At 46.6% G+C, this 26,476-nt stretch overlaps 1 protein-coding gene across 1 annotated transcript in view; it reads right to left on the bottom strand.

The window, feature by feature from the left end:
- Positions 1–5,423: 5,423 nt before the first annotated feature.
- The window catches only part of Ubac2 (UBA domain containing 2), a 166,390-nt gene continuing 145,337 nt past the window's right edge, over positions 5,424–26,476 (bottom strand). Inside the window, exons 8-9 of the mRNA XM_004858625.3 lie at positions 18,542–18,664; positions 5,424–6,616 (exon numbers count right to left, since the gene is read on the bottom strand). Of these exons, the coding sequence (XP_004858682.1) occupies positions 6,509–6,616; positions 18,542–18,664 (231 nt within the window). The 3' untranslated portion in view covers positions 5,424–6,508. The remainder of the gene's footprint in view (positions 6,617–18,541; positions 18,665–26,476) is intronic.

The following is a 26,476-nucleotide window of genomic DNA, read 5'->3' as shown; positions in this document are numbered from 1 at the left end:
CCCCAGTCTGAACGTGGAAGTCCTGACCCCCGGGCCTCAGAAGGTGACTTATGGAGACAGGGCTTTTTTCCTTTAAGCAAAACAGTTATTGGTACATTTTAAATATGCATAATGATAACACTTGTCTTAGGGAATTTGCACCTGTACATGATACATCCCACCTCTTTTTTCTCATTCCCCCTCCCCTCCCTATATACAAAAGTTTTGTTTCCATTTCTTTCCTTGTATTTTCATCTCTTTTCCTTCTTTCCCCCCTCCCCCTCCCTTGTTCCCCTTCTCATTTGAATATTGTCTTCCCATTTCCCAATATCTACTATACTTTTTAGTCCTTATTTCCACTTTCGGTTTCTCACACCAGAGAAACAATGCGGTATTTACGCACATGTATCTGATTTATTTCACGTAACAGTATGGTCTTAAAGTGCATCCACTTAGCTATGAATGTCTGAAGCTCATCTTTCTTTATGGCAGAATAGTTGGAGACAGGGCTTTTGGGGAAGAAATGAAGTTAAAACTTGGTCACTAGGGTGGGCCCTAAGCCATCTGGACTTAGATGAGGAAGATTAGGACACAGATACTCACAGAGGAAGGCAGCCACTGACCAGACAAAGAGAGAGGCCTCGGGAGGAACCAGCCTGCCGGCACCATGTTTGGGCAGTAAGGAAACACAGTTCTGTCATTTAAGCCTCCAGCCTGTGGCACTTTGTTACAGCAGCCAGAGCTGACTAATGCAGTGTTGTGTTGTTTTATTTTGAGTTAGGGTCTCTCTTTGTAGCACTGGCCTCAAACTCACAACCCTTCTACCTCAGCCTCCCGAGTGCTGGGATTACAGGCCTGCACCACCATGTATGGCTAATGGAATATTCTTAATCTTTCTACTCTATTGAAGGAAAACAAATGGTTTCTCCTCTCTTCTTTCAAACTTCACGGCTCCCATCAGCTGTTGAAAGAAGTGAAAATAAAGCAAATGTTTTGGATCCCATTTATTTTCCCAGGCTCCTCCAAGAGCAACACTGTCACATGCAGAGTGAGGTGCTGTGTGCCCTGGGATGAACCTCAGGTGATCCAGTGCCAGATGACTGGCCCGGGGGCTTGGGAGCCAGCCGGGTGTACTGTGCAGTTCGGCCACGTTTTCCTCTCTAGGTCAAGTTCATGACCTGCATGTACCGACCCGATTTCTTGTGGACATCTGTCCCACAACCTTGAGAATATTCCTCCCACTGTCCCGTGACCTTGAGAGTATTTTCTGGCTTGCTCAGCACTTCTGCAGAAACCTGTTCATCTTCTCTCTTGGCTTATCCTCTCGCTCAGCATTTCCATCCTCAGAGCTCTGTACGTGTGCAGATGGGGCTGAGAAGGCCAAGTCTCCTGCGTGCCTGCCGGGGCCAGCTTTGGAGAAGCGGGTGGTCGGAGGAGGAGGAGGAAGAGGCCAGGGTTCAAGTACCTTATGAAGAGCCTCCCTCCTCTTGCCAGCTCCTGGGCCAGAGGACCCCGTCTGGGTAGGACAACCTGAGGTGCTGCATTGAAGTGGCTGCAGGGAGTCACTGGAAGCTCTGGACCTGGGGACATTAGTCAGCAAGACTTGTGACATCCCTGCCGGCTCTGAGGACTGTGATTTCTGAGTGGGAGACCAGTAAGTGGATCGGAGCCCTGATTCCCCCATGAGTTCATGGGTTTTGTCATGTGTCTGTCTTACTGTATCTTTTTTTGTTTGTTTGGGTTTTTGAGACCTGGTCTTGGTATGTAGCCCAGGCTGGCCTCGAACTCACAGAAATCCTCCTGCCTTGGCCTCCCAAGTGCTGGGATTACAAGTGTGTACCACCATGCCAGCTTGTCCTACTGTATCTTTAGTGGCTTTTTGATTCTGTGTAGGTGGTCTGTCCCCAGTGACCTGTGAGAATTGTTGTTAGTGTTCACTTAAGGAAACTTTCATCTAAGAACAGTGGTGGTGGTAGTGGGACCGGGAGCCACACAATGTTAAAGATAGAAGACCAGGGAACAGGAGGGCCAGGCCAGGGGAATCCAATGTCCCGTGTGTCCCAGGTGGGTGTCACTCCCCACTCCTCCAGTCTCTCGTTGAGGTTCCAACTGGCATCTTAATAAAGGCCAAGTGTCTTTAATGTGAGTAGCATCTTAGGGGGAGACATTGCATGGCCTCCAACCCAACATGGGAAGTTGGGGCCATCATTCTCGGTGTTAGGACCCTTGTACCTGGTTTTCCACTCTACCTGCAGTGTCTCACAAGCACATATGTGGCTTGGGGCTGAGGTAGCAGGTTTGGAAGTTGAGTAGTCTGGCTCCATGGGAGGGGTCTGAGCTTTGTGTCTCCCTACAGTGTCCCCAAGGGTCCCCTCTTCCAGCAGGATGGAGAGCTGGCCCATGTGGAGGGGCTGCCCATGTTCCTGGGCCTGGTGTGAGCAGGAGGAAGGACCAGGACAGTCCTAGGGTGCACGAGGTGCCCCCATCACTCAGGTGTGTAGTAGCAGAGGGAGAAGGGCCAGCTGTCACGAGGCTGGGGCAGCTGCACAGGGGCTGAGGACAGGTCTGTGGTGCAACCCTGGCCAGGTTACCCTGTCCCTCTCTGACCTAGTCTCCTACACCAGAAAAATGATCTTTCTAGTTCAGACACTCTACCGATACGCAACCGCATAAAGTGAAGGACAGACACATGCTCAGGGAGGAGGGTCCCTGTGTGGCTGGGACAGTGACAGCCAGGGCAGGGCAGATGGCAGATCCAGAGTGGCTATCCCCTCCCTTGCACTGAGGAGGGACTCTGGACTCTGGTTTTACTGACTGGAGGTCACATGGTGCTTTTACTGCCTTTTTTCCATTTTGCTGTGGTGATGGTAGAGGCCATGGTGTGTCTGATGTGTCTGTGGCTTGTGGGGACAGCCCCTCAGTCACTAAGGTACTTGTGTACTTGGGTGAGGATCTGGGTGGCTCTCCAGGGAGCGAGAAGCACAGGGTTTAGGCCCTTTGGTAGACCCCTCTCCCATACTCCTCCTGCAAGGATCAAGGTTCCTCTTCTTCCCCTTCCACTCCAAGTCTACTCAAAGTGCCAGGGCAGCTCACAACCTTCTAGAATATCCCAGTTTCCCTGTGGACACAGGAGGGCCTGCAGAATCTGGAGTTTCTTGGGATGATCTGAATTCCCGTCTACGGCTCTAGGACCTTGCAATTCTCCCTTGGTGGGGTCTGCAGACCACAACACTGCAGAGTGGACCAACAAAAGTGGTCTAAGCGTGACTCCTGTCCTGCACAGACCCCTTGCTGGAAGAACTCCTCCACTCCTCCACTTCAGTTCCTGCCCCCTCTTGGGCCTTCCTCCTTTCTCCCTTCCTGGTTAAGGAGGTGGAAACTCTTAAGACCTAGGCCTGGTGAACTTCGCTCCTCATTGTCTTACCTTTGACCTTCTCTTCCCTCTGCTTCCGGGTGACTGTAGAGTCCTGCCTGGTTTCCCAGGTCAAGTCCTCAGAGTTCCAGCTCACAACTCAGCTAGGCCGGATCTTGGAGTCTCTGGCACTGCCCCTCCTCTTCCTCACCTTTCCACCCTCGCTGCTTCTCACTTCTTCACGTTCCAACTCCTGTCCCTGGCTGCCCTGTGGCTCCTGTGCTCCCTCACTGGGCTGCCTTCTGCTGCTTCTCCCTGCTCCCTCCAGGCACCTGCACGCCCAGTGGACCCATTAACTAACCCTCCTTCCTCTCGCCTATTCCCAGCCACCTCACTTACCCTCTTGCCCGAGGAGCAGCCCTAGAATCGCCCTCCAGCCTGCCTCTTTTCACGTCAACTTCCATCTCTGGTGGCCACTTTCCCAGCCCAAACCAGCCCTGCTCTGACTAAATCCCAGCTGTCATGGGGGTGTCATCAAAATTTAGCCCTTGAGGTTGTTTCTCCATTACACACAGCTAAATTGAGCAGGTTAGAAATTCACACGATTCTGCCTGTTTTTCTCACATGTGCGATTCAATTTTAGAACTCAAATTTTAGCCTGAGCCCAATCTCAGTCTGGCGTTCTTGGTCCTTCTCTTTACAGAAACACTACGTCCATTAGGGGACCATGAAGAAGATAACCTGACTCACACAAATCACGCATAACTTAATCTAGCTGTTTAAAATAGGCCTTGCATTTATGTTCATAGACACTTGCGTTTCACTTTAAGGATAACTACACGGGCATACGCTCAGGCACCCAGAAAACATCCTAAAGGTCACTGGGATGGATCCGCAATTTCATCCTTCACCTCTCTGGTCCCCCGCTTACTTCCGAGGCAGGCTCTTCTTATCCTCAGAAGGAGTTGTTTACTACAGATATTTTTTCCTCTCTTCTTTTCTCATTTCAAAATCTGGAACCTGCTTGTTTGAAAATGAAGTTGAATAAATTACCATCTGCACAAACTCAAAAGCCTGAAACGTTTCTAGATTTTAGGAAACTGGATCAGATGGCTCACTAAAGCCCCCCTCTGGCACATGTCACTATGGAGGTGCCACTAGCCTGTTAGGTTTCGGGGTTTCTGCCAAGAGGTATGGGTGTTCTCAGGTATTCCATGACCCGTGACACGGGCAGCTGCAGGGAGCAAGGGCGGGCCAGCACTGGGGGCCCAGGAAGGCACCACACATGTCCGAGGGAGAAAAAAGACAGACTGCGTGTGCTAAGATCCAGAGGTGGCACTGGAGGGACAGCGGCTGGCGATGCAGGACAGGGATGGGGAGAACGGGCCGCCGCGGGGGAGGTGACTGCGGGAGCCATGGCGGTAGTGCGGGGTCGCCTTGCTGTGCCACATCCAACCGTCCAGTCCTCAAATCCCCGCTCTTTGGGGCTGAAACAGAGGGTCACTGAGGATACCTGAAATGCGATCACATTCAGGTGGGTGTCCTCAGTCCTCTTCCATTGTGAGCCTTACGTGAGCTGCTGGCTCCCCACTCCAGGAGGTGAGGGTGCAGCCTGTGGTCTTACATGTGCAGTGCTACGGGAAGGCAACAAGGAATAAGGCAGGTGCTTGTGTCTGAACGCAGCTGCTCTGGGCCTGGAGGCCCAGGGCGTGGGTCGAGTCCCGGTTGTCCCCTGGTCAGTGGGTGAAGGCGACTGTCTCCACGACTACCCGCCCTTCCTCACTGGCGAGCTAGGAAAACTCAGACTCAAGTAAGGTCGGAGGCTTGGGACCAGCGGGCTCCCAGAAAGTCACCTCAACCCCATTCTAAGCAGCCCGAAAGTCCTGGGTGGCCTGAGGCCCACTGAGGGCTGAGGCTCCAGGCTTTGGCACAGTGACTCCACTGCCTACTGATGCCACAGCAGTGCTGCGTCCGCTCAGGAAGCACCGGGCTTTCTGCAGAAAGATGAGTGGTCTGGCCTTTCCCCACTTTTTGGTGGAACTGTCTAGAATGAGGTTTTATTTAGAGAAGTCTAATAACAAATACGGAAAAGTAAAACACATTAAAAACTTTATTGAAGTATCACACATCTAAATTTGCATCAATTTGATACATTGCTGCTCTTTTCGCAGAACACACTAGTCGCATGATTTGCTGACAGTAACCATGGCCTCGCTCCACAGCTGTTCTCGCCCACTGTGGGCCACCTCAGCCGGTCACCTTCTCCCGACCTCCTCTCTTCGATGCACTCTGCCTTGTGCCATTGTGGGAGTGAGGCTCGGAGCCAGGGTGGCCCTGCAGCGGGGATGGTGGTGGGCGAGGGTCTCCCTTCTCTCCTGGGCTACACCTGGACGGGCCCAGTCACTGTGCAATCTGGTCAGACTCTGCTGGACTTCAGGAAGCAACCATTTTCTTGGTTCCACTCCCCACCAAGCATGAGTGGCTAATTCCGGATTTTTGAGCAGAATTAACCCCAGCTGTCATGGAGTATTCCAGAATGTCAAGTCTGAACTTGGTATTACCATTATTTTTAATGGAAGTGGGGGAAGGAGTAGGGAAATCCCCTGGATGGGAGTGGGCCAGACCAGTGTGGAGCCAGGCCATGATCCCCTCCTCCCTGTCCCTGGGGCCTGGCGGATACTGCACGGCCGCTGGGAAGTGTGGGGACCGAACAGCTAGGGGAGGTGAACACAATGTTTGGAAAAAAAGCGGTGACTAAAACAGTCCACAGAGAGTAACGTGACATGTCCTTTCTGAAGGAGCAGTGCCCTTTCCCGTCGCCGTCTGATGATCAGGTGGTGTGTGGCACAGCACCTGCAGTAAGGGGAGGAGCGTGACAATGGCAGCGAGTCCCCATCCCGAGCCACTTGGCTGCTGGAGACCTCTGCAGTGTTCACGCTTCTGAACACATTAGGAATGAGGATTCTCCAAAGCAAGGAAAATGCCCAATAAAAAACTAAAGATAGAAAATACATGCTAATTTAATGGCAAACTTATTTTGATACTATAACGGTAACCAGCTTGGAGTGAAGGACCGCCTTCTCTCCATGAGAGAATCAGTGCCACAGCCTGCTCGGTCCCTGAACTGCGGTGGTGGCATGGACCATGCCACTGTCATCCGCTGGCTGGGCTGGACCATCAGTGCTGCAGCAGGAAGTTGGTGGCCATGTTGAGGTCATTATTTGAAGCTCTCAGGGCTTCCAAAGCATCACCTCTGGAAAATCCCATCTCCATGAGCCGGGCAACCTGGGAACACAGGGAGCAGGAATGTGAGGGGCTACAACATCGCTACTTTTCCTCCAACCCAAACTTCGTGCGAGTTTTGCGGGAAAGGTTGAACCTGCTAAAAACCAAAATGAATTTTCATTTCAGCGTGAAAGCTCATATTAAAAAAAAAATCAGATACAGGGCTGGGGATTTAGCTCAGTGGTTTCACTGCCTGCTGTGCAAGCGCAAGGACTCGAGTTCGATCCCCCGTACCAAAAGAAAAAAAAAAAATCAGATACAAACTTTTCAATGCTTGCTACATGTAGTCCATAAATACACATTTTATCATGGAACCCCCATTTTGCAGATAAGGAAGAGAGGGTCCTGGGGCCAAGTGGCTGCTGGGACCTGGCTTTGAGAGCAGGTCAGCACAAACAGCTGGAGCTCACCACTGGCCACACCCCACTGCGTCACATCTGGAAGCCGAGGATGAACTGAGGATACTCGGGCCCACATGTACGCAAACAACTGCATTGCTGGAGTTTTACTCTCGATGCTGCCTGCTCAATGACCACAATGCGCCGTCAGTCCTTGGTGTCACCTGGCCAGCGTGCTGCCTTTGTAGCAGCAGGCATGTGCACAGGAGGGCAGAGGCAACTGAGGCAGCTGAGGATGGAGCAAGCGCCAGGCTTGTGTGGCCCACAAATCCTGGTTCTGCAAATACGGCAGTGTCCCATGCTTTTGCATAAAGGAAATGTCCAATGTTGAAACTGGCAGTGTTTCTAGACTTTATCCATAACCTGCTTCCCCAGTGAAGAATGGATGATAAAAATATCAGAAATATACTTTTTGAACTTGTACTAAAATATGCATTTGTAATAATATATAGCAAAAGATACTCTCATAAATGCTGAGATTTCAGTGACAGATTCATTAAAGAGGCTTTGTGAACTGACCTGGAGACTCACTTTAAAAATTTTTCTTTCTGATAGAAAGCAATGCACCCCATACCACCCATGAAAAGAGAACGGTTCCAGTGTGGCCTGTCCAGAGCTGCTCAGGGGACCCCAGGAGTGGGGTGGGGGGAGGGGGGAGTTGGGTAGAGGAGCCAACTATGGGGGGCCTCTGAGATGGGCAAGGGGATGATGTCGGGCGGGGGAAGGGAACCCAAGGGCCCCTCAGACCTCTCCTCCCTCAAAAAGCCTTAAGGTAAGACAGGGAGGAAACACAAACACACAGGCGACACTTCTCAGGAGCTGGAGCTGGAGCTTGTGTGTTTTTAAACAGAAAACATCATCCATCTCACTGGTGGGTCCCGAAGCATTGCTGGGATAAGATGAGGATTTAAAAATGCAGTAATGGCAAGGGTGTTCCTGCCCATGGCCTCCACTCCAGCCCACGCACACAGATGCATGCCATGGGCTGTTTCCCACTGTGGCAGTGGAATGAAGGCCAGGACAGTGTTCTTTCTACAAAGGCCCGCTGTGCTGACCCCCGCAGAGCCAAGAGTGAGGGGTCTGCAGCTCATGGAATGCGATGCCCCAGGCTCGGTAGACAGTGTGGAGAGACCACAGGCGTCCTCTAGCTTCATCTCCCTTTCCAGGAAGCACTCGCTCATGTCAGCCTTGGCGGGAACTTCCTCGTGGCTGCAGGGTGCACCCCCTCTCCCCGAGTATCTGCGTGGCCAGTTCTTCCTCACTCCCGGCTCCCAGGTCCAGACTTCGCCCTCTGCAGTAGCACAGGGCAGCCCTCCTCCCCTCCATGGAGCAGGCTGAGCAGGGATGGTCATGGTGCTCTCTCCCTACTCCCTTCCTGTCTTCTTGTCCATGGCCTCTGCCCTGGTTTGCTGTGCCATCCTCTCTGCCCCGGGGGCACTTCCCTCTGCCCCTGGCTGCTGACTGCTCTTCACCTCTCGGATCTCTCGGCGCTCCTGCTCATTTCACGTCTCCCAGCCTGGGAGACCCCCAGTGTAGAAGCCTTCCAGGCCCACAGGGCTCTGTCAGCCTTGGTGTGGTGGTGGGGAGGCAGGACTACTCCTTCCCAGCACCAGACTGCTGGATTCCGTGAAAGGCTGCTTCTGCTCATTCCCAGCTTCAGGACCCAGCATGTCCAGCCCAGTCTCTCTTTTCTGAGCTCTCTGATGTAACCCCTCAACACAAGGTGTCCAGAGCTGAGCTAATGCCACGGCTTCTGGGATTGGGGCGGTGAGATGGCCTCTGTCCTATGACCATAGCCTTGCTTTGATGGGTACAAGGCAGGGATGCTTTGTGGGAGTGTGTGTGTGCATGTGTGCATGCACACAGGCGCTTGTGCAAGAGGCTGCACTGCACTGGTGTGGCCACGTCAGCAGGGCCTGCCAGACCCTCAGGAATTTTCACCTGAAATATTCAGGCCAGGATTCTGAAATCCTACCTCAACCTAGGTGAATCTTTTTTTTTTTTTTTTGGTACCGGGGATCGAACTTGGGTCCTTGCACTTGTGCAGAAGGTGGCGAAACCACTGAGCTAAATCCCCGGCCCTCAACCTAGGTACAAGACTGTGTACATCTCTCAAATTCCATCTGCCTATTTTCTAGCTAACCAAATTATTTTCAGTTTTAGTTTTGTTATCTGTTAGTTTAATCATTTCCCCCTAACCCATGTCACCTCCAAATTTGCTCTGCAAACCTAAAGGGTAGTATCAGACAGGCCAGACCAAAGACAGGGCCTAGAACTCCCCTGTGCGTAAGTGCTTCATGAACATTTTCAACCAGTTTCACACCCCCTTCATCAGATAATTGCTATTTTCCATTCTGTAGGACAGAAACATCTCTCTTAAGGTAACTGGATGTGGTCGCACATGCCAGTGAGATCCTGTGTCAACCGGATTAGTCTGACGTCCTCAGACCACGACCGTGGTTTTGACATTCACAGGTCGCTGTATGCTCATCTGGTTTAGGCTCTGCCAGATGCCAAACACTGACTTTGCCATTCAGCTCTCAGAATCTAACCCTCCTTTCTTAGGGGCGATTCCAAGGTGAGTGTTACTCAGCCTTTCGGCCCCTGTCAGTCCAAGTGGGGCACGGGGCTGCCGACTTGTTGGCTGTGAGTCATGGGAGAGAAAACCCTCCCTGATGCAGGCAGTATAGCGGTTGTTTCTGCCCTGGATTGGAATATACATATACATATACATATCTCATGGTGTTGGCTGCAGTTCTTTCCAGGGAAAAAGCCTTATCTCTAGGCTGATAAGCAGCCGGGTAGTCCCAGCTTAATTCTGTCTCTTATCTGTGTACTTGGTACCACAGCCCAGAAAGGCTGCTGACTTTGAACAGCTTGGAAAAAGCTCCTTTTACTATTCGTCTTTGTCACCTGTACTTCAAGGACGGCAGAAGACCAGCTGTTTCTTTGCCCTTGGCCAGCAGGAAAAAATCTATTTGCTGTCCACTGGCAGCAGTTTTGGGGTTTGCAGGTCATGCATGACTCCTACTCCAGAGGTGACAGAGCAGGAGCCTGGATCAGCAGGAGTGTCAGGTCACAGTGTCCACCCGGTGATCAGTTTCCCTTCACTGACGATGAGTGTAGTCTGGAATCCAGAAGATGCTGGTGGCAGGCTGGCAGCACGCAGGCCACGTGGGGCCTGGGGTCCAGAGTGGCCAGGCTGTGTGCAGTCACACTGGCGATGTGAGAACGGAAGCCTTCTCTGCACGCATGGCTTTCGAGTTCACTCCCACTCAGACACGATCACCAGGGGCATGGCTGGTCTGACAACTGAGCCTGGCTCCTCAGAGGTGCTTGGGGAAGAGTAGGAAGAAGGCTGCTGCCTCAGCCAGAGCTGGCTTAGGACTTGACGTGTGACTGGAGAGCTTTTACTGTTGACTGATTCGGTGTGCTTACCGCGTGGGGAAAGTTACAAAGGAGAAACTGCTAGCATAGTTCTTCTAAAGGATGAACAGTCACATTAAGAAGTGGTATCTGTTAGCTTCCCTTGTGTTCAACACTAAGCCTGGCTAAGTGAAAATGTGCTTGGGCTCAGGTTGGAGGGTGATGAGCAGCCAGTGCAGGGCAGAGGAGTGACAGAATGGCGGGCCAAGAACACTCACTGACTGCTCCCCACTCCCATCCTTTTGGGGTTCAGTCCAGATGCTAAGGCTGGAGCAAACCTAGCCACACAGAGATGGCCCTGGCTCTCTGGCAGACAGCAGTAATGACTGCCATGGACTCTGACACCATCTGCTCAGCCTGCCCGCCGGTCCTGGTGCACTTCATCTCCTGACTGTCCTGCGAAAGGCTCACTGCATCCTGAGGACCAACTTCTGGGCTCCTACGGGAGATGGGAACAAAACCCAGGGCCCTGCAGACCTGCAGTCAGGTGAGCAAGCTATAGACGGGGAGCCAGGGGTTCACACTTCCCGAACCCAGAAACACAGAAAGGGAGGTGGTAGCTGGGGCGGGGGGGGAGTCTGGCTGAAGTCCAGGACACCCTGGGACCCCTGAGGTGGGATCAGTGCCGCACTGGCCTTCTGTGACCTCGGGCAGGGGACTAGTGCCTTGGCTCTGTTCTCAGTTTGGGGACAAGAGGCCTAGAACTGGCACCTGACAGGAGCTCAACCCACATCACCTCATATGATGACCATTGCCTGTGAAAAGCAACCAGGCCAGGAGTGTGGGACTCTCTCCCTCTGAACTCCTGGGGCTCGGCCTGGGGACTTGGACAGTGTGGTACGCCCTCCCCATTTTGCTCTCCACTCCGCCTTTAGCTTGCTTCCATGTCGCCGCTTTACACCCTTCAGTGGTTAAGAACTGACAGGTCTCTGACAAGGTTCTCCTGCAGGCTCACACACACAGCCGTGGCACGGTACAGTCACACCTAAGCCAAACCACACGTCCTGGCATAACCAAGAACTAGTCTAAGAAGTCTAGCATGGAGAGAGCAAATGAAGTCAGAAGCCAGGAACAGTGTTCTTTCTAAAAGGTGAACATAAATTTTAAAGAAAAATACCTACATTATTTTAGTGACTCTTGGAAATGCTTTGTAAATTCTAGCAAACACTCAGCTTCAATGATTACATAAACAGTGTTGTTCACAGACACTCAGCACCCCTCCCTCCCCATCCAAAGCACACATTTGGGCATTCACACACACTACATTCTAAACGACCTGGTTTCTCTGCAGGCTGTTTTCCGTCTTTGGAGTTCAGCTACTGAGAGGAAAACCATCAGTCTAAGCATGAGAACCTTTGCCAATCAGATGTCACACCCCCGGAAGAAAAGTTTTCACTGAATAGTCATGGGTGATAAAAACGCATCACAGGCAGTTGAAATCAAGTTGTCCTGTGTGGGACGAACAGCTGCGGATGCCTTCCCTTGCTTTAAGGACTGCATTTGGCGGTCACAGTGTCTGAGGCGCTGGTTCGGCACCTGGTGTCTGGTTCTCTGGTAGATGGACACGCTGCCCCAATGTGGGGCTATATCTGCTTCACTCCCACCCAAGGAAGGGCCTGCCTCACACAGTGCTCACCACCGGTTGGAGAAGGATTGGATGTGATGGTGGGCAGATCTTCAAGGACCTGCAGAGCTTCTGGCCAAAAATGACCAGTAAGCATCTCGAAGACAAAATGGGAACGCTGAGAACACAGAACTCTTCACACATGTTACGATGGACACGTTTTCTGACAAGGTAGAGCTGACAGCAAGGCCGGGCACACTGTTCATCAGCAGTGGCCTGTGGGGCTGGCGGCAGTCTGTCGGGGACATGTACGATGCCCCTTAGGAGTCCCTTCCTCCAGCACTTGCTTTTGGGCTCAGAGCCAGAGCGTCCCTTCCCCCTGCTCTGGGGTCAAAAGAGTTTCTAAAGTCCTCAGCACAAAACATCAGATTAGAGGGCAGCTTGGTTTCTAGTCCCCAAGGGTAAACTATTGTTTTCTCTACCTTTGTTTAGAAACCAGCTATAGTCGGTTAATTTCCAGGCATAGTACTCTCCTTCTGGCTTCCACAACTATTTATTCATGTTCCCGAAATGTACATTCCAGTGTCTGTTTCTGTGATTTCCCAGAGGTGAGGGTCAGTGATGACTCAAAGGTCACTGGGGACGGGCAAAGCCATCTCCGCCTCCTCCTGGGGTTGAAGATGCGTCCGTGAAGGTGTCCAGGGCTTCTCCATCAGCTGCCTTTAGTCACCAGGCCTCACCACAGGCACCAGCAAAACCCACAGCCTCCGTGACACAGCCCTGTGGCTGGCTCACCCAAGGTGGGGGACGCAGACAGGAACAGGCGCTGTCAAAGAGCACTGTCACTGTCAGCTGACAATGTTCCCAGAAGGATGAGGTGGAACACTTGTTCCCATAATATGCTTGCATAGGAGACCACACTGGGCGGGGGATGGCTCGGGGCTGGAGTGCATGTTCAGCGTGCACAGGGCCCTGGGCTCCATCCTCAGTACTAGAAAACTAAGCCAGGGCTGGAGACACAGCTCAGTGGCAGGGTACCCATGTGCCCAAGGCCTGAATGGTTCCCCAGCATGGCAAGAAAAAAAGGGTAAAGCAACAGAAATTACAAACTATAAACAAACAGGAATAAGGACAAATCTACAGAGATGGAGATAAAGCTGTACCAGCTTTTCTTTTTAATTTTTAAAAAAAATCTTCTATAATTGGGATTTCTCTTTGGAATCTCAAGACAATTCTTCCTCAAGAACAACAGTGAAACCATACCTGCAATTCAACTCCTCTCTGCCACAAGTAAAACGGGGACACTCTCTCCAAGGAGTTTTAGGCCAAGTCCCCTCAGTGACAACTCCTCTGCTCAGTTTGCTGAAATAAGACTGTGGTTTTCTTTAACTTCCCTTTAGCTAAGGGTGTCAAAAACAAATGGTGTTTGGGGTTCTTACTTCCCAAATTCTGACGCCTGCAGAAAGTGGTGCCTCCCTGACGGCGGTCCCCACCTGATCCCCAGGCCACATGCACACCCATGGGGATAACAGGGGACACCTCCCTGTCATTACAACCAGCAACTGGTACCTGTGGGTGCCTGCCACCCCTCCCCCATGCTGACACCAGGTCCCTGCAAGGTCCCATGGGGCAATGCGCCTCTTCCTTCCTTGTCTGGCCTCTCTGTTCTTTCTGAGAACAGCAGATCCCTTTTCTCATGCCCCCTGGCTGAGTCAACAAATGGTCCTGGTAACTTGGCACCCCTGCTCTGGCTTGGGGTGCCCAGCAGCCCCTCTTCTGTGCCCCCTGCTGCTACATCCAGAGTCCAGAGCATGTAGCAGGAGCCTGGGCGAGCTCCTTGTGGACATCCTTTCAAGTGTCCAGCAGGACTGGCGCACCATCCAACTTGGGCTAATTATCTGATTGCTGGCTAACATTTCACTGTAACAAATCTACCTTGGGTGTCTTTTTAGAAAACATGTTTCTAATAGCCCAGCATTAGAGACAGGAAGGACTGACACAGCATCACTGAAAGGGAAGCCCATGGGGACACCTCTGACCGCCACCACTGCCGGGACACCTGTGTACTGGGGAACCAGACACCATGTGAGGTGGCAACCAGTGACCCACTCACTGCAAATATAAACACCCTGGCAGAAGCGCCTCAAGTAAATATTAGTGCAGGCTCTGCCTTCTGCAGGAGAATGTTCTGGAGCGTAGATGGGTTTCTGAGACTCTGAGGATGCAGGGTTGAGAAGAGACCTTCATCAAGACTCAATACTCTGATGCTAAATACTCTTGGCTGATTTATCATCTGAGACTGGAAGCATTTTGTGGACCTAAAGCCCTTCTCTGTCTGCTTGGACTAATGGAAACCCTAGAGGACAGAAAGGGACTTCATTTGATCTGTCCCATGTTATAAATGTTTTATTAATGCACCAGATGTTAACATAGCTGGACTGGGCCAGATTCTCCCATGTACTCAGGTGCACCATGTGTCCTGGGCAGGGATGGGAGAAATGATATCCATGGTTATGTCTGACCCAACCCCTCCTCCGAGTCTAGTCCTCCTCCAGGGGACCCGGATGATGTCCTTTCCTATTTCAAACCCAGCTATAGGTCTTAGTCCCGGAGCCTAACAGCAGAATCCATGCCCTCACCTCAGGCTTTCGTAAGCCCGTTCTGCCCTCTTCCCATTTGCTTCTTGCCCAGGCAGTGCCTGCCCTGCCAGCGACCCTGCATGCCAACCTCACCCCGTGACTGCCTAGGTCTCTCAAACCTTCCCTGAGCCCCGTCCCTGTGACAGCCATCACCCTGACCCTCACTGCACCATTTTAACAGCCGGGGCACCTCTGCCATAGCTGCTTCCAGGCCTGCCTCCCTGCACGGGGCTCCCAACTCTGTGAGGGAGGAAATTCCGCCCCAGTTCCTCAGTGCTGTGAGACCCTGCACAGTGTTGGGCCTGGAACACAGAAGACAGTGTTAGCTGTTGGCTGACTAAAAGGAAGGAAAGACATGAATGGCAGAGAGGAAGTGGAAACTGGTCTTCTTTTTGTTAAATCTTAGCTTTGCTTTAGTCCTGTTTAACTTCCTTGTCTGATTTCACCCAAAGAGTCATTGTCTAAATTTGAGGAGGGTTCAAAAAAGACAAATGATAATTTCCTTTCCTTTGATTTACAAAGAATCAGAAGAAAATATGACAAAATGTTATCATTTGTTCATTCTGAGTAAAAATACCTGGCTAAAGAGAAGAAGAGATATAAACGGAATAATGGATATGCTTAAAGACAGCAGACAATTGAGCACATTTGGTTACTAAAAATTAACTGGAGAGCCCTTGGTTTTGGCATATCCTCTTCCTCACTCTCTGGACACAAGCACAGCTCTGAATTCCTCCTCCTCCTTGTCACCTTCCTCTCCACCCCCCTCCAGGCCACTCTGGCCCCTCTGAGCCATCCACTTTCCTTTAGACTCAGAGCTTCTCACTGTCATGTGCTATTCTACAGCCACTCAAAGGGCTGCCATCTCCAGCAGATATCCCAGGGCTTACAGTTTGATCTTGGGGCAGATTCTGAACAGAGCAGGGTGAGTCCAGGCCTTCTGAGGGTCTTAAGAGCTTTCATGCCTCCCTAAGCAGGCAAAATCTTTCACTTCTGGATCATAGTGCGTCTTTGCCATTCCATCAGACTCAGCCTTCTCTCTCCCAGGTGTTGTCCACCACCCTTCAGAGCATTTCTCTGTAAGAGATGTGAACAGACGGGGGCCTCGGGGTCTTATGTTCCTCCCACCTGTCTGCACAGAGAAAGCCGGAGGACATGTTGGCTTCAGTCTCCTGGGAGGCTTTTTGCCTTCGTGATTGTTTGTGTGCCAGGCTGGGTGTGGCTCAGCTCTCTTCAGCCGCCTCAGCTGCCTCCGGGAAGCCACCTTTTGGGTCTCAAAAGGGCAGGAATGGCATCTCCGAGGGCAGAGGTGCCATAGGTCCACTCACTAAGAAACAGGAGTGCATTTTAAAGAATAATATAGAATCTTAAAAAATAGCGAAGTAGACAAAGTGGCAAATGTTTATAGCCATATGGTAAACTGGAGTTATTAAAGGATGAACACTCTTTTTAGAATATTCTGTTTGCAAAATTAATGGCCTACTAAGTTTTCTTTGAACACCCATTAAAAGCCCTGAGGTATATATTTATACCTGAAAAAGCATTTATATATACCTGAAAATTTTATATATTTTTATATATATTTTTATACCTGAAAATAAGCATTTATAGTTTCCTGGGTTTAGAAAATTACTAAGTTTCTTTAACACACCTAAAATTGCATGACTTTGGGGCAGGGATGTAGCTTAGTGGTAGAGTGCTTTCTTGGCATGAGAAAGGCCTGGGATTTGATCCCCAGTACTGCAAAACAAAACAAAATATGACTCTAATGCTTAAAGAAAATATAAGCACAATGAACTGAAAAGTTAAGGATAAGAAATTAATTAAAACTAGCTTAACATGTTAACAAATAATATTTGTACTAACAAATAAAAAGATCATATATTAACTATAACTTTTCTAAACTTCATTGTAAACATCTAGATAGCAAGAATAAATCTTATACAATCTCTGAAGCACATACCACAAGAAATGCCAACAGTGCATATAAATAATGCCCATGAGATTCCCATGTCTTTAATACTATGGGGGCCGGTAACTGTCATTTTCGGGATAATCAAGAACCAAAGGAAACAAGATCTGGAATCAGTGAATAAGAAGGTGTATGTTGAAAACAATCTCTCTGAAGGTTTTGTCCTCTCACAATAGAGCAAGGAAGAAGTTAATGCCACTTCACACCGATACTGACAACACAGTAACCTCACTGCTGTCATTCTGGGAGGATCAAGGCAAAATGATTCATTTTTTAAAAAACCCTGCAGACTTCAATTACATCCACTCTCTTTGTTCATCTTTTTTGACACTTTTTTTTTTCGAAGATGCCAAACCAAGAAATACCTCACCTGTAAATGCCTCATATTGCCTATAGCTGCCCTGTGAGGAGTGTGACTCACTGTTAGATCAGATAAACAGAATTTTGGTATTTCTTTCTGTGTAGACTTGAGACTATTTCATACTTTTTAATCTGTTGCTACAAAGATCTTCAAAAATGCCAAGCTTCGGGGCTTTACCTTCTCACCCTGGAGTAACATGTCAGAAATTCTCTAGGGTTATGGAAGAGGCCCTGCCCTGAGGATTGGCTGGTGTGCCAGTGAGGCCAGAAACTGAGGATGAGGGGCTGGTCCCGTTCACGGGCCACACTTGAGGTTCCTCTCAGAGGCTGTGGTGTGGCCAAGGTGGGCCATGGCCTGGGACACACAGGACTCGGTTTCACCTCGGAGGCCTGTGCCTTTATGTCCAACCGGTTTGGGTTATTCTGGGGAGGGGATGGGGACACAGTGGCCAGCTGTGAAATACTGACCTCAATTTGTTTTGTTTGCTCAGAAGGAAATACAGGCAGACAGAAATCTCAAAGTGTTGGGCCGGGGATTTAGTTCAGTGGTTTCACCGACTGCTGCGCAAGCGCGAGGACCCGAGTTCGATCCCCAGTACCAAAAAAAGAAAAAGAAATCTCAAAGTGTTATCACTGCAGTGTTCTGCACATACTTTTTAGACTGTAAAGAAATTTTTTTTAGTTTAAAATGACTTTTCAGAGTAACACCAAGAACCCCTGCTGATACTTCATTAGGATTCAACAACTATTATTTTGCCCAGCTGCTTTCTCTCTGTTTCTGTCTGCACACACTCAGGATCACATGCCTGTGTACAAACACACACACACTCAGACTGTTTCTGGGCCATCTCTAAAAAGCTTGGTTAAGGTGGTGTCCAATTTCTCACTATGCAGTACTATTTTCCTTTTGTAATTAATAAGTAACTTGTTGATGGAGAGATATTTTGAGAGTATATAAACAGCCTAGTCATCACATACTGATATAATTCATATAATTCTTCCCTGAATTGACTTTTACTATGATGGTTGTGAAAAAACAAAACAAAACAAAATAGAACAGCTGTCCCTGCTCTTGGTGATTTGCTGTCTGACTATGTAAAACATTAACATGATTTAGAATCATAAAAGTCAAGACTAGGCTGGGGATTTAGCTCACTGGTTTCACCACCTGCTGCGCAAGCGCAAGGACCCGAGTTCGATCCCTGGCACCAAAAAAAAAAAAAAAAAGTCAAGACTACATGCCAAGGGTGACACTCTCTGCCCCATCCTTCCATTGCTCCCCCTCTTTTGTCAAGAACCAACTTCTTTAGTGTCTTGTCTACAGTATAACAGACTTTAAAATCAGCCAACATGATGCATTTTCCCCCCTAAAATCATGCTTTCAAACCCACAGCAAGAGTCACAGTAGCTAATAAAAGCCCACGTCACTCTCACTGGTGACATCTGCTGTCAAAGTCTTTGTGTTGACACGCTTTATTCTATCAAAATCAAGCTTGGATTTCTCATGGGCCTAAACTGCCTTAAGTCATGCATGGATTTAGGGTGGGCACCCGGGCTGCTGATTACCTGCTCCTCAGAAACCTCCAGAGGAGGGGATGCTTGCTGCTCTGACTGCCGGCCCTCCTGGTAGTTTATATTTCGTCGCTGGCGCAGAGGAGGGAAAAGACGATTCCAGTTGATCATTCCTCCCTAGAAAGAGAGCAATAACAGTCATCAGAGAAGGAGACAAGCCATTCTGCCGCCTTGCGGCGCCTTCCCACACGGCAGTCGCACCTACGAACTGGGAAGTGAAAAGCCAGACTGCTCTGCTCTAGGCAAGCAGTTCAAGCCCCTCTCAGTCAGCAGGATAAAATCAGCAGCCTGCTGTGGGTACACAGGGGAAAAGAAGGTAACAGGCAATAGAAAAGGTGGTTGTATAGCTGGGCACAAAAGACAGTGAGAGACACACACCAGGCACCCCTAAGCTCAGCCCCTTGTGTCCCACTGACCTTGTCCAGCAAGGGTCAGCTCTTGAAGGTCAGGGCCTTAGGGGGGGTGTCGAGGAAGAAGACAGGGAAAGGAGGCTACTTCACAGGCAACCAGAAAGCAGGGGTTTCCCTCTCTTATATTTATTTAATTGTGAGTGTGCTTGGTGGAAGGAGGCTGCAGGTTATAACAAAGCCTAGGCTCAGCAACAGACTCATAGAGGGACATTTTGTGAACAGTTCTCCACACAATGAATGTAACATTATGTACTACAAACACATACTAATAAAAAAAATTAAGGAGGGTAAGAAAAACAAAAAGTAACAATCCTCTTATTAGTGGCTCCTGGATACCTTGGATTGACGGCAATGCCATATCTTGCTTAGCCCTTGTCATCAATGAAAAAAGTGACTACATGAAGAAACATATACCATATTATGTTTGAATATATCTATGTTTTTGGCTATGTGCCAATCTTTGAATTAGTTCTGGAAAAATTATAGATTAAGATAACTTGAAAATCTTTGACTATAAAGACTTAAAATTGCTAGATAAAATATATAAGGACATTACTTTGTATGCACAGCTAAACACAAAAATAAGACACAGAAGTCCCAAGGTACTAGAAACAAGGAGACACTAGAACCAGAGCAGATTCAAGCAAGCTGCCGAGGCCAGGGCTGTAAAGCACTGGGCCCTGCTAACCCAGAACCACCTGGGCTTGAAAGAAGTAATGACCCTGAGCTCAATTATCTGTCTAAACGTACAACCTTGAGCTGGTGGTGCCTCAGTGAAAGACAGGATAAGCTAAATGAAACCCCAAAGCCTATCCTCCTGGGGGAAAGAGCAGGAGTCTTGATCTTGCTTGGCAACTGTGAACCAAAGACAAATTTGAGGTTCAAGTTATGATGCAGTACCACACAGGTCTCAGAACCCATCAGAAAGTTACACACAAACTGGCCCTGCAATGGAGATGAAGGGATCTCAGGAACCAAGCAGAGGCCAATGCAGAATCACTCTGGAAAGATCCTCTCTTGCCCTAGGGTTGCACTGGAGTTAAGATGGAGGTCCAGTGGAAACGATTCGGAATCCAAAATGACAGAATCCATGAGTGAACACCCTGATCAGCAAGAGTCAGCAGGTCCAATGCCTCTCCCAGGACTTATACACCGGGAGAATGATTGGAAAAATGATACTAAAATCCGAACTTTTAAAGCTAAGATATATACAAGGTGGACATAAGAAAAGAACAAAATATTATAAAAAACTGAGATTTGGGGAAAAAAATTTAAAACCCTAGGGAAACTGAAAGCACCCTAGGGCCTCCCCACTCCAGGCAAGCCTAGAGTAAAAAGATAAAATAAGTTAATGCAAAGAGGTGGAAAATGAATATGAGAGAAACACTAATCAAACAGTACACCCCAAGGGCAGGAAAGACCAGATTAGAGGTACAATCTGTATACTATATCAACACTGTATTTATATATAACAATTGTTATTTACATATAATTCATCATATATAATTTATCCAATATATATTATGATATACTATATAATTATATATAATGTATATAATATATCATTTATACATATATATTTATATATTAACAATATATAGAAAATCCAGAAATTGACCTGCTTCACCTAGACTGGCAGAAATGAAAGAGAAATATGAAGCTACTGTAGATGAAAATAAAAAAACTGAAAGCAAAGCTTGCTCAGTATGAAATTCTTCAGGAGAAGCTACTGAATAGGATACTTCTCAGTTGAAAAGATACTGAAAATGTATAGTATGCAATCTTTTCTAAACAGGTGCTATGAAACTTTTAATATGTTATTAATGCTAAATTCATCTACCACATTTTAAATGTTATAAATATGTATACTTAGAATTATCAATAAAGACTCAATATAACTTTTTTAGGGGTTTTAAAGCAGGAGAAACCAAAGTAAATCCTGAAGGAAATCTAAACAGTCATCTAATTCATTACCTCAAAAGGCATTCTATTTGTTAGCCTGATTAGGAATAGTAGTACTGGCTGTATTTTACATAAGAAAGTTTAGCATGGAGCTGCCCCTTGGTTTAGTTTCGGATGTGGGCATAGGTACAATTGTGTCTTAGGTACTTTTCTTGTTGCTGAGACAAAATACTCAAGGCCCAAAGTTAAAGCAGGAAAGGTTTACTTGGCTTACAGTTCCTAGAGGTTTCAGGCTGGCTCCAATGCAGAGTGCCACATGGCAGAGGGGCACTGCAAAGGAGAAACACTCATGGTGGCCAGAAGGTAGCAAAACAAGCAAGAGGCCTTAACATGTCCCTTTGCCCCTTTTGTCTTATCCAGACTACTTAGGGCAGGCAGCACTCACACCCTTAATCCTAGTGCCCTTCAGCTTAGCATTGCACCATGAATCACACACTCTAGATCCAGCCACCTCTGGAAAAGTCCCACCTATGACTGCGTGAGGCTTTGAGGTGACATCTAAACTCAAGTCATAACAAATCGTTCTTTATAATGAAGATGACAGTGTTTATATTCTCTGTAGGCACCTGGAAAGATGTGTGTGACATACGATGCTTCTGCATGGGTTCCCCTGAGTCTTCTGCTCTTGTTTATATAACGAGCAACAAATACTCCTCTTTGCCACCACTTAGCCTCAGATCCTTATGTGTGCGCCAGTCTGCATGTTCCTTCTGTGCAGTCATGCCCCATCTGGTAGTGTTGCCTTACTTTGTTATGTGCTTTCGTGGGTCCTAGTTGCTCACTGCCTTTGGGTAGTTCACTTTGTGTAATAATGCAGTTACGCTGATTATAATTGATAAAACCTTAAATAGGACCACACTGTTAGCTTGCCTTACTTGGTTGCTTAGTTAGTATAAACATTAGTATATAACATTCTGGGCTCAAGTAGTATATAACATTCTGGGCTCACACATAAGCTGGGATGAGAAGGGGAGTCAGCCATATAGCCATATATCAGGGACAATTACAGTGTATGGGTGAAATTATACAGTTTTTTTCCCCCTCAAATTATTTTTCTCACCTTGAATTCATTTTATCTTCTTTATCCTTGTGAATTAGGTAAGGCAAGTATGGGGAGGTTGGGTGCTGAATTTTTAGGTCAAAGAAGGATACTAATAAAAATTACTGTATTTACTAATTGTAGGACTTGAGGCGCGTCAGCTAACACCTCTAAGATTCACTTTCCTCATCTGTTAAATGAGAAGAACACCTGGCTGCTACCTCACAGGGCTGTTGTGAGAGTCAGGTGAGCATGTATGTGAAAGATCTGTAAATGGAAAAAATAAGTACAAATCAAAAGAACTGCAGATGTAACTCAGTTTGAGCCTTGGTTTGTGTGTGTGTGTGTCACACACACACACAGAAAGAGAGAGAGAAAATAATATGAAGTAGAAAGTTGAGTGCAAATGTTGATTATTTTGAATATCAACTAAAATGGATAAGCTCTGCGAGTTTGAGGGAAAGATAAAAACATGAACACCACCAACCTCATACTAACCTAACCTATCTACTACGAGGGGTATAATGGCAGATTATAAAAAATCCAATAGCTTGGATGAAAGAAAATTCTCTATAAAATATAACTTATTTTTCTTAAATATTAATTTTATTGGTACATTTAAGGTACACAATACAATGACATTCATCATTGGAAATTTGCACCTTTACATAGTCCATCTTGGTTCTTATTTTTTCCCATTCCCCTGCCCTCCCTTTGACCCCTCCGCCCCTCCCTATCTACAAAGACTTCGTTTCCATTTTTCCATTTTCTCATATTAATTCCATTCCCTTCTTTCCTTTCCCCTACCCCTCCCACTTCCCCTTCCCCTCTGCACCTTTTTTTCCTATTTCACATTATCTATTATACCTTTTAGTCCTTATTTAACTTTCAGTTTCTCACACTAGAGAAACTAAATATAACTTATTAAAACTCAGGAAGACACAGAAATTGGTAATCATTTTTGAAACTTGTTAGGAGCGCCCACTAAGGCTACACAAACACGTGGATGACTCAGCAATTCCACTCCTGGACAATAGAAAGGAAAAAAGCACAGAAGTACAGTACCCTACCTTAACTGACAGAAGCCATTCAGGACAAACCCACAACCAATATTATACTAAATGGGGAAAAACTGAAAGTATTCCCTCTAAAATCAGGAACAAGACAAAGCTGTCCACTTTCACCATTCCTGTTCAATATAATACGCAAAAACTTTAGCCAGAAGAATCAGGCAAAAGATACAAAAGTGACATGAAAAGGAAAGGAAGAAGTCAACTATCTTTATTTGCAGATGATATAATCTTTACACAGAAGACCCAAAAAATTCCACCAGAAGACTCCTGGAGCTAATAAACAAATTTAGCAATGTGGCAGGATATAAAATCAATACACAAAAATAAATAACATCCCTGGATAGCAATAATGAACCTCCTAAGAAAGAAATCAGGAAAACAATCCCATTCACAGTAGCTTAATAAAATTAAATCCCTAGAATCAACCTAACTGAATAGGTGAAAGACTTCTGTAATGAAAACTTCAGTACTCTGAAGAAAAACATTGAAGAGGACATCAGAAAATAGAAAGATACAGCTTGGTCATGGATAGGCAGAATCAATACTGTCAAAATGGCCATACTATCAAAAATGATATGTAGATTTGATGCAATTCCAATAAAAACACCAACAATATTTGTTATAGAACTACAAAGAAAATCCTAAAATTTATATGGAACCTGAAAAGACTCAGAATAGCCAAAGCAATCCTGGGCAACAAGGGAAGAATGGGAAGCATCACAATCCTGGGTTTCAAGTTATACTACAAAGCTACAGTAATAAAAACAGCATGGTACTGGCACAAAAACAGACACACAGACCAATGGAATAGAAGACCTAGAAGCTGTAAGTGTGGCACATGCCATAATCCTGGCATTTGGGAGGATGAGGCAGGAGGATTGCTGTGAGTTCAAGGCCAGCCTGAACTACACAGCAAGACTATGTTTGAAAAAAGCAACCAACCAACCAACCAAGCAACAAACCCAACCCAGAAACAGCCCCATACACTTTTAAACCATCTTTTAAACCGCTTTTAAACCACCCGTATCTCTCACACCCAGTATTAAAATCAAATCAAAATGGACCAAAGATCTAGATATAAAAACAGAAACAATACATCTGATGGAAGGTAAAACATTTGAAGACATAGGCATAGGCAAGGACTTCCCAAACAGAACCTCCACTGCACAAGAAATACTATTGATAATACCATATACATAAATGGGATTACCTACAGAATGGGGAAAATTTTTTTGCCAGTTACTCCTCTGACAGAGGACTAATATCTAGAATATATACAGAATTTAAAAAAAATTAGACCCTCAAAGACAAAATAAAAAAATGGGCAATTGAAATGAATAGATAAGTCTCAAAAGAAGAAGTACAAATGGTCAATAAGGACATGAAGAAATGTTCAGCACATTTGGCCATTAGGGAAATGCAAATCAAAACAACACTGAGATTCCATCTTATTGGAGTAAGAATGGCTAACAACAAGGAGTCAAAAACAATAAATGCTGGTGAGGAGGTGGGTAAAAAGGAACCCTTGCACATTGTTAGGAATGTAAACTATGGAAATCAATACAGAGATTCCTTAAGAAATTCAAATTAAATTTCACTTGATCCAGCTATAATATACATCTCCTAGGTATTTTCTTGAAAGAGTTAAAGTCATCATATTATAGTGACACATGCATACCCATGTTTATAGCAGCATAATTCATAAGAACTAAATTAAGGAAACAGCCTAGATGCCCATCAACAGATGACTGTATATATAAATATATATATAAATATAAATATATATAGATAGATATAGATAGATAGAGAGAGACAGAGAGAGAGACAGAGAGAGAAAGAGCCAAAAAAATGTATACATACTTCAATGTACACATACTTCAACAGTTCTCGGTACTAATAAATGTCTGGAAGCCCATGCCCACCACTTTGAGCACCTCTTGTAATTGTAGAGGCCAACGGTAACTTGTATTAAGCTCATGATGTCTCAATAAATTTAGTATTAAAATATTTATACAAGCTTTTATTTTCCTGATGTATACGTTTTTTGGCAGGATACACACACACACACAAACACACACACACACACACTTTTTTTTGGTGGTGGTACTGGAGATTAAACCTGGGGCCTTCACAAGAACTAGTGAGAGAGTAGAACATAAAAACAGTATCCACGACATTCCTTCCACTTTGTTCATTTAGAAAACGTAAGTGCAAAAAGTCACTTTTTACTACAATAAGAACTCAGGGTATTTAGGAATTAAATGTAATGAAAGATTTGCAAGATCCATATGGGGAAAATGATAAACTCCATCTAAGAACATCAAAAACAAAAATAAAAAAGAAATGGAAAGGTTTAGCACAATCCTGAATTGAGTCTGAGAAGGTACAACATGGTAATCTATCCATACCCTGCTCCTTCCAATCTGCAGCACAGACAGCTGGTAGTCACTTTCTCATGGCTGAGGCACAATACCCAACAACCACAATTTAAAAAAGGAAAGGTTTACTTTGGCTCACAGTTTCAGTGGGTTCAGTCCACAGTTGGCTGGCTCAAATGCAGAAACAGCATGGTAGAAGGATCTGCCATGGAAGAAAGCTGCTCATGTCATGACACGAAGCAGAGACAAAAGGGAGGAGCCAGGGAGGAAGATATACCAACCAGGTGACACCCCAGTGAGCAGCGTCTTCCAACCAAAGCTTACCTCCCAACAGCACACTCAGCCACTGAACTCACCAGTGGATGAATCCACTAATCAGGACAGTGCCCCCATAATCCAACCACCTCCAAAAGCCCAGCCTCTGAATGCCCAAGACCTTGGGAGTACATTCCAGTTCTAAACCATAACAACAACCAGTGTCCATATTCAGTTTTCTTTATTTTGGTGATATATGGCTACGGTTAAAACTTTTAGGATAAGAAAATATTTTTATGTCTTCGAGAAAGAAAGGATTTCTAAAACAAAAATATAAAGCATAACCCACAAAGAAAACAATGACTAGAAATAACTATATTACCCGCAAGAACTTTTAACTACATTACCAGTGAGAACTTTTGTATTAAAAAGTCCAATTGCTGACTTTAAAAAAGGGCCGGGGATTTAGCTCAGTGGTTCCACTGCCTGCCTCGCAAGCGCAAGGTCCCGAGTTCGATCCCTGGTACCAACTGCACCCTCCCCAAAAAAACACAGTTAGAAGACACAACAGATTAAGATAAAAAGTTAGTTAAGAACGTGTAACTGACAAGAACAGTATTTACAGTATACAAAGAATGAGAAAAATAAATGACTCAGGGGAGACTTAGGTAATATACAGAGAGAATTCATAGAAGAGAAACCCTGAGTCAAAGCATACTTGCAAAGATGTTTAGTCTCACTAGTATTGGGGAAACTCAAATGAAAATGCTAAGTTGTCTCATACAAGACAAAATAAAAAGTCTAACAATGGG

Source organism: Heterocephalus glaber, unplaced genomic scaffold, assembly GCF_053883595.1.
Source record: "Heterocephalus glaber isolate CG9 unplaced genomic scaffold, H.glaber_assembly_v1.0 deba00001579, whole genome shotgun sequence".
Lineage (NCBI taxonomy): Eukaryota > Metazoa > Chordata > Mammalia > Rodentia > Bathyergidae > Heterocephalus > Heterocephalus glaber.
This window is presented reverse-complemented; position numbering and strand designations above follow the sequence as displayed.